The following is an 8,168-nucleotide window of genomic DNA, read 5'->3' as shown; positions in this document are numbered from 1 at the left end:
TTTATATATAACTCAGACAACTTAACTTTTCATTCTTCTATCCCTAGGTCCGAGAAAATGACGAGTCAGAATTCATTTATCTGTTGATTACATGTATTACTTTGCACTGTTATAGGCATATCCAAGCCTGGTTATTTAGGCAATTTAACCATGAATCATTCAGCAATAACCAGTAGATTCCTTTATGTACTTATACAAAATCTGAAATAATAGTTCCATAATTCAACCTAAAATATATGATCTTACTCTTAGAATCTGGCGTAGAGAACGTAATAAAGACATTGTGCGGAGAACTGTTGTTCGCTGCCTGTGATGTAACTTGGAATAGCAGCTGATGAGTGTTCGAAGTGAAATTGATAACTTTGACCAATTTTGGTTTATATAGCAAACACAAAATAACTCATATGAGTAACATAATAGATACTGTACGAAACAGATACTGTAAGAAATTTATAAAAGTTTTTACCTCAGATTAAAAAAAGTCTTGTGGGTTAATCCACTACGCGTAAAGAAACAACTAAAGTCAGCGTTACACCTCGCATCCGGACAACTTCTCAGGCTTGTAAACAATCGGCATGATATAATTTATATTGGTGTTTTAAGTAATAAGAATGATTAAGGAGGAGATTTGAATAATAATAATAGCAACAGCAACGATAATAGCAGCAGCAATGTACTATTGATGGTTCTTCTTCCTTCTTTTATAGGGTTTTAGACCATTTTTTAGTCTATTTTCCTTGGATCCTTTCTTGCAGTTTTTCTTTATCTTTAGATTATATCTATTATTCTTGATCTTTGTAGAAATATCTTTGTATGTCTCAAGATGTAATACTTCTTCACAGGATGTTGATTTGCTCCTGTAATTAATAAATTTAAGTCAGGGTTTTGTATTTCTATTTTGATCAATGCTTGTATTAATTTTGTTCTGTATGAATTAAATCTTGGACATTGTAAAATTAAGTGTCCTGGCGTTTCTTCTTGATTATTACACCATCGGCACATAGGGTCTGCTTCTATTTTTAGTTTGTGCAAATGTTTTTTAAGTCTTGTGTGTTTTGTCATAAGTCTTGCAATGGTCACCTCTATTTTTCTGTTTTGTGATCTTGTCCATGGTTGTGAGTTGTGATCTTTGATTAGATAATTTTTTGTGTTTAGTATTTCTTTTAAACTGTCTTTCCAGTTTTCTTGTTTTTTCATTTTTATTTCTCTGATTGTGTTTGTTGAATTTTGTGTCATGGTTATGGGATCTCTAATTTCATGAGCTTTTTTTGCTGCTTTGTCTGCAATTTTGTTTCCTTTTATATTTTTATGTGAAGGAATCCACTGTATTTTTATTTGTTGCTTTTGTGTGTTTAGTGATAGTAGCAATGATTGTATTTCATATATCATATGTTTATATTTTCTTGGTTTGTAGTTTTTTATTGTTTGTATGGATGCTTGTGAGTTTGTTAATATTACTGTTTTCTGTAATCTATTGTTGTTTATGTAAATTAGTGACTAGCTTGTTTTATTGCAAATAATTCTGCCTCTATTATTTCTGTATTGTTTGGCAATTTCCATAAGGTTGTAATGTTTTTATTTTGTATATATATGGCAGCTGTTGTTGAGACTGGTTCTTTTATTTTTGATCCGTCTGTGTAACTTTTTTGGTAATTTTGGTATATTGTATTTTCTATGTAGTGAAAATGTTGTTGTATCATTTGATGTGGTGTGTTTTTATTCATGTTTTCCATGAAGTTTGTTTCTATGTCTTTTATGGTGTCAGACCATGGAGGGATTGGGGAAATATTAGGGACTGTGTCTACTTTTAGTTTTATTTTCCATTTCTTACATGTTTCTATAACTTTATATAGAAGTGTTTTTTTGTCTTTGTTCGGTTTGAAGTTTTCTATGCATTTTATGGATAATTGTTTTATTGGTAGATGGTTTTCTTTTTCTAATTTTTTAATCAATTGAATGCATTCTAATTCTTTTATCCTATTTGTTATTGGCATTTGATTTGTTAAAGTTTGCAGTGCTATTATTGGAGTTGATCTGAGGGATCCTTTGGCAATTCTTAGTGCATAGTTTTGAATTTGTTCTAATTTTTTAGATTCATTTTTGTTTGTTCCACTATATATTGTTACTCCGTATTCTATAATCGGTTTTATATATATATATTTAAGAATTTTGTCAATGTCACTCTGTTTGCTCCCCAACTCAGTGAGGTTAATTTTTTCGTAATATTCATCCTATTCATCGATTTTGTTTTTACATATTCGACGTGTTTTTTCCATGTTAATTTGGGGGCATCGAATATCATACCTAATATCTTATGATTATTTGTGTATTCTAGTTCTTCGTTTCCTATTTTTATTATTGGATTTTGTTCTAGTTTTTTATTTGTGAAGCACATTACTTTACTCTTGGTTGGATTTATTTTAAGTTTCAATTTCTCTGCCCATTCTTTTATTTTGTTTAGACTTTGTTCTAAATTATTTTTTGCTTCTACTAGATTCTCATTTGATGTTATTAGAGTTATATCATCAGCATAGATTACTTTATCAGTTTCTTTTGGGAGTTTTATGTCTGACATTACTAAGTTAAATAAGGTTGGGCTGATTGGAGATCCTTGTGGGACTCCATTTAATATTTTTCCGACAGCTGATTTTTTTTCACCGATTTTAATTTGAAAAGTTCTATTGCATAGGAAATTGTTTATCTATCTTATTATTTTGCCGCTTAATCCTATGTTTTTTGCTTTTATAAGGATAGTTTCATGATTTACTGAGTCAAATGCTTTTTCTATATCGAGACATGTTATTAGGGCATATTTTTTTTCTTTAATTGCTTCTCTGATTTTCATTTCGATTATATGTATTGCATCTATTGTGTTTCAATTATGTCTAAAGCCTATTAGGTCTTCATCTAGCTTATTTTTCTCTATCCACCAGTTTAATCTTCGTGTAATTATGTTTTAAAAAATTTTGCCTATGCATGGTTCTACTAATAAATCTATATGAGTTGGTTTTGGATGGGTCATTATCTGATTTGTAAATTGGATTAATTATTGCTGTTTTTAATTCTTGTGGGTAATCTCCTAATTCCCAATATTTATTAAAGTTTGTTAAAATTATTTCTATTATTTGGGGGGGGGGGGCATTTTTGTAGAATTCATGTTATACAATCTGTCCCATATGCTTTCCCATTTTTTGTATTCCTTATAGCGTATGCTAATTCTTCTAATGTTATGTCTTTATTTATATCATCCTCATTGTTACCATTTAATATTTCTTCCTTTTCTGTTCTTGTTAATAGTTTGTCTACTGGTTATGTTTTCATATTCTTTTCTAAATAGTTCTAGTTGTTTTGATATTTGGGTGACTGGGAAATTATTATTTATCAGGGGGTAGTTACTTTTTGTTATTTTTCCTGTTTTTTTTTATGAAATTTCATTTTTTTTGTGGGGGTTTTAAAGTCTATAGAGACGCAAAATTTTTCCCATGAATTCCTTTTTTCCATTTCAATGACATGTTTTGCTTCTGTTACTAGTTTTTTTTTTATAATTTAGTCTATTCTCTATGCTTGGTCTTTTCCTCCATTTATTATATGCCTTATTTCTTCTTTTTATTATTTCATTACATTTGCTATTCCACCATGGTTTATTCGGTTTATTATTTATTGTTTTAATATTGTAGTTGAAAATTTTTTCTCCCGTTTTTTTAACAGTTCTAACAGTATTTTTATCGTCTCTATATCTACATTTATTTTGTTTAGTTCTGAAATGTATCTCTGCCATCCTTCTTCTGTGAAATTCCACTTTTTTTCTAAGTTTATTGAGTTTATTTGATAATTGTCTTCTTTTATGATTATTGGAAGGTGGGAATGGGGACTACCCGTCTCGCCTGCGCTCTGGTGGCCGCCAGCCCAGAGTGAAGCTTGTGGGGGAAAGCCCTCGGGAACCCCACAGGTGGATGATGGGGCACGCAGCCCACCACCCCCTTTTATATGGGGCAACGTCGGTGGGGGTGGCAGAGGTGGCATCCACCCAGAGCGACTGCCAGAGGCTGAACCTCAGGCGGGAAGTCAGGGTGGGGGCTTGGAAGGTCCGTTCTTTGCGTCAGGATGATCGGTTGCCTCTACTGTCGAGGGAACTGGGGAGGCTGAGAGTTGAGGTGGCTGCTCTCTCGGAGGTGAGGAGGCCTGGCAGCGGCACGACCTGTGTAGGTGGCTACACCTATTACTGGTCGGGCCGCAGCGATGGCCACCATCTCCAGGGAGTAGCCATTGCCGTCTCCAGCAGACTCCAGCCCTCGGTAGTAGAGGTTACTCCTGTTGATGAGCGTATAATGGTATTGAGATTGAAGCTTTCTTTTGGCTTCATGTCTCTTATTGCTGTGTACGCTCCTACCGATGTTTGTAAACTCGACGTGAAAGAGATGTTCTACGCCAAACTTACATCTGTGGCAGACAGATGTCCCCGACGAGATATTCGCATTGTTCTGGGCGACTTCAATGCGGTATCTGGCTGTGATCGAGCTGGCTATGAGATGTCTGTCGGTCCCCATGGTTCAGGAGCTGATGCCGGTAGCGAGAATAGCCTCCTTTTCCGGGACTTTGCTAGGTCCCAGAAATTGAGGATTTCTGGCTCCTGGTACCAGCGCCCAGACCCTCATCGCTGGACATGGTATAGTGACGCGGGTAACGCAGCCAAGGAGATCGACCACATACTTGTTAGCACTCGTTGGAGGATCCTTCAAAATTGCAGGGTGTACAGGAGTGCTGAGTTCTGTAGTACTGACCATAGATTGGTTGTGGCTACCCTCCGAGTCCACTTCAAAACCCCCCAGCGGTCAAATGATCACCCTAGGGTGTTTCATTTGGACAGGCTGAGGGAGGGGGAGTGTGCCCGCGGGTTTGCTGAGGCAATCTCTGATCGTTTCGCAGTGCTTGGCAGTCTGACAGACCCTGTTCTTCTGTGGGATACCTTTAAGCGTGAAACGCTTGATGCAGCTCAAGATACGATTGGTGTACGCCCGAGAGCAGTACAGAATTCCATCTCGCGGGAGACACTGGAAGCCACAGATGCATGTCGTGCGGCTCGTCTGACAGGGGATCGGGAATTGCACCGTTCTCATGTGCGCAGAACTCGGTCCCTGTTAAGAAGGGACAAGGAACAGTTTATTAGGAGTCTTGCAGAGGAGGTAGAAGGCCATTTCTTAGTAAATGACCTTCGTCCTGCATACCAAGCCCTGAGAAAGCTGAACTCCAAGCCCTCTTCACAGGTGACAGCAGTTCGCTCAGTAAGTGGTCAGATCGTTTCAGATCCTGTTGCGGTGCGGGGACGTTGGGCTGAGTATTTTGAGCAGCTGTACCAGGTTGACCCACCAACAGTTAACTTGGATGCGGGTAGTGTCGAGATCCCGCTGCCAGATCCACCTATCAGTGAGGACCCTCCCTCCCTAACTGAAGTTAGGAGGCCGATTTCCAAGCTGAAGAGTGGTAAAGCAGCAGGTATCTGCGGCATACCAGCTGAACTGTTAAAGGCTGGTGGTGAACCTATGGCACGGGGGTTACATGCTGTCCTGGCTGCCATCTGGCAGTCCGGTTCCGTTCCTCCTGACCTGTTGAGGGGTGTGGTCATCCCTCTCTGGAAGGGGAAGGGGGACCGGTGGGACTGCAGCAATCACCGAGGCATCACACTGCTCAGTGTACCAGGCAAGGTTCTCGCCCACATCCTTCTGAGACGTATCAGAGACCATCTACTGAGGCACCAGAGACTGGAGCAATCCGGATTCACTCCTGGTAAGTCCACAATAGACCGTATCCTCGCGCTTCGAGTCATTGTAGAGCGCCGTCGTGAATTCGGGCATGGGCTGCTTGCAGCCTACATCGACCTCAAGAAGGTGTTCGATACGGTGCATCGGGAGTCACTTTGGGAGATCCTGAGGCTGAGAGGAATACCAACAAGGATTATTGGACTAATAGCAAGCCTGTATACTGGTACTGAAAGTGCTGTAAAGTGTGGTGGGGGCCTGTCGAGCTTCTTTCCTGTTAGTTCAGGAGTGAGGCAAGGCTGTGTCCTTGCACCAACTCTTTTCAACACTTGCATGGACTGGATACTGGGCAGAGCTACTGTTCAAAGTCATTGTGGGGCAACGCTGGGCAATATCAAGGTTACAGACCTTGACTTTGCTGATGACGTTGCCATTCTATCTGAGTCTTTGGAAACCCTAGTGGCGGCTCTCGATGCATTTAGCAATGAAGCGAAGCCCCTGGGTCTAGAGGTCTCCTGGACCAAGACCAAGGTCCAGGAATTTGGGGACTTGATAGGAGAACCTGTTCAGTCAATACGTGCTTGCGGCGAGGACATTGAAGTCACAGAGAGCTTTACATACCTTGGTAGTGTAGTTCATAACTCTGGGCTGTCAGACCATGAAGTCAGCAGACGGATTGGCCTGGCAGCAAGGGTCATGAACTCTCTCAACAAGAGTATTTGGAGATGTCGGTACCTGTGCAGAAGGACCAAGCTTCGGGTTTTCAAGGCCCTGATAATGCCAGTTTTGCTATACGGTAGCGAAACCTGGACATTGTCCTGTGCCTTGGAGGCTCGTCTTGAAGCCTTTTGCAATAGGTCCTTGCGCCAGATCATGGGGTACTGTTGGCGGGACCATGTGTCCAACCAACGGTTGCACCGTGAGACTGGCACAAGCCCTGTTATCTGCACAATCCGTGATCGCCAACTCAGGCTATACGGCCACCTGGCTCGCTTTCCTCAGGATGATCCTGCCCATCAGGTCGTCTCTATTCGAGACAACCCTGGGTGGAGGAGGCCTTTGGGACGACCGAGGAAGTCATGGCTTGGGCAGATCGACCAAACCTGCCGTGAAGAACTAGAGATGGGCCGAGTCCCTGCCTGGCGTCTAGCCATGAGGGATCCTCGTAGGTGGAAGCGAAGGGTGGATGCGGCTATGCGCCCCCGTCGGCGTCAGCCCCCCATGATGATGAAGGTGGTCGCTAGCTAGGTGTGGGCCTGTTGTAATTTCAAAATGATTAATCGTCGGTGATCCCAAAACCAGGTCTAATGTAGATTCTTTATTCGTTATTGGATCTACTCTGGTTATTTGTCCTTTTGGTGTTAGGAGTATAATATTATTTTGGTTTATCAATTTGACTAACCTTTTTCCTGTTACATTATTTAATTTATTGTTATTTGTGTTCCAATTTGGATGATGTGCATTGAAGTCGCCTATTATTAATTTTGGGTCTTGTAATTGATCATAATAGTATTGAAATTATTCTTCTCTAATATTATTACAAGGATTATATATTAATATCATATTTAGCCATTTTTCTTTATATTGGACTTTTACACCTAGGATTTCTATCCTATGTTGGTACATATCATTTAAATTTAGTTTTTTAAATTGCACGTCTTTCCTAATGCCTAAAATTAACCCTCCACCAATTTGATTTTTCCTCTCTTTCCTAATAATATCATGATTATTTATTTTAAAATTATCTTTATCTTTTAACCAAGTTTCGCATAATGCGATTACACCTGGGTTTTCTTTATAGATTAAATAATCTAATTCTGATTTTTTTCTATGGATAGAATGGGCATTCCATAGAATTATTTTATTCATTTATTAATCTAATTATTTGTTTTAGAATTGGGGTAAAATCTTTTGTTGTTTCAATTATTATTTCTAAAAAGGATTTCTTTGAATTTATATTGTTTATCAAATTTGTTATTGCTTTTATCATATTTTTTGTGGTAGTTATCCAGTTTGAATTCTCTTTATCTTCTTCTTCTTTTCTATTTTTTCCCTTTTGTTTTTCAGTGTATGTTTGGCACAGGTGATGGGTGATGGTGTATTTGGGTTAAAGGAGTAGTTCTTGGGTTTGGATGATGGGAGTGGGTTATAGGTGTGGGTAAAGTCCATGTTACTGGCGATTGTTCTGTATTTGTATTTTTTGTTTGTGTGGTTTTGTGGTTTTACTGGTTCTGTTTTATTTTGTTGTTTATTTGTGTCTGGTGTTAATTTTAACTGGATTGGGTTTTTCTCTGTGTTTTGTATTTTTTGTCTTGGAGGTGTTCTCTGTCCTGGTGTTACATTTTGTGTTAATGTTATTGCCTGTGCATAGCTCTGTGGTGTACTCTGGTTCTGGTTTTGATTTGTGTTTCT

The 8,168-nt window shown here is 39.0% G+C and overlaps 1 protein-coding gene across 1 annotated transcript in view; it reads right to left on the bottom strand.

Annotated features, from left to right (window-relative positions):
* Nucleotides 1-434, bottom strand: part of LOC138861408 (ATP-dependent Clp protease proteolytic subunit, mitochondrial-like) — a gene marked incomplete at its 3' end in the record, with an annotated part of 27,707 nt that extends 27,273 nt beyond the window's left edge. Inside the window, 1 exon segment of the mRNA XM_070120463.1 lies at nucleotides 247-434. Within this exon segment, the coding sequence (XP_069976564.1) occupies nucleotides 247-282 (36 nt within the window).
* Nucleotides 435-8,168: the final 7,734 nt, after the last annotated feature.

The sequence above is a fragment of the Penaeus vannamei genome, unplaced genomic scaffold (assembly GCF_042767895.1).
Source record: "Penaeus vannamei isolate JL-2024 unplaced genomic scaffold, ASM4276789v1 unanchor5268, whole genome shotgun sequence".
Lineage (NCBI taxonomy): Eukaryota > Metazoa > Arthropoda > Malacostraca > Decapoda > Penaeidae > Penaeus > Penaeus vannamei.
This window is presented reverse-complemented; position numbering and strand designations above follow the sequence as displayed.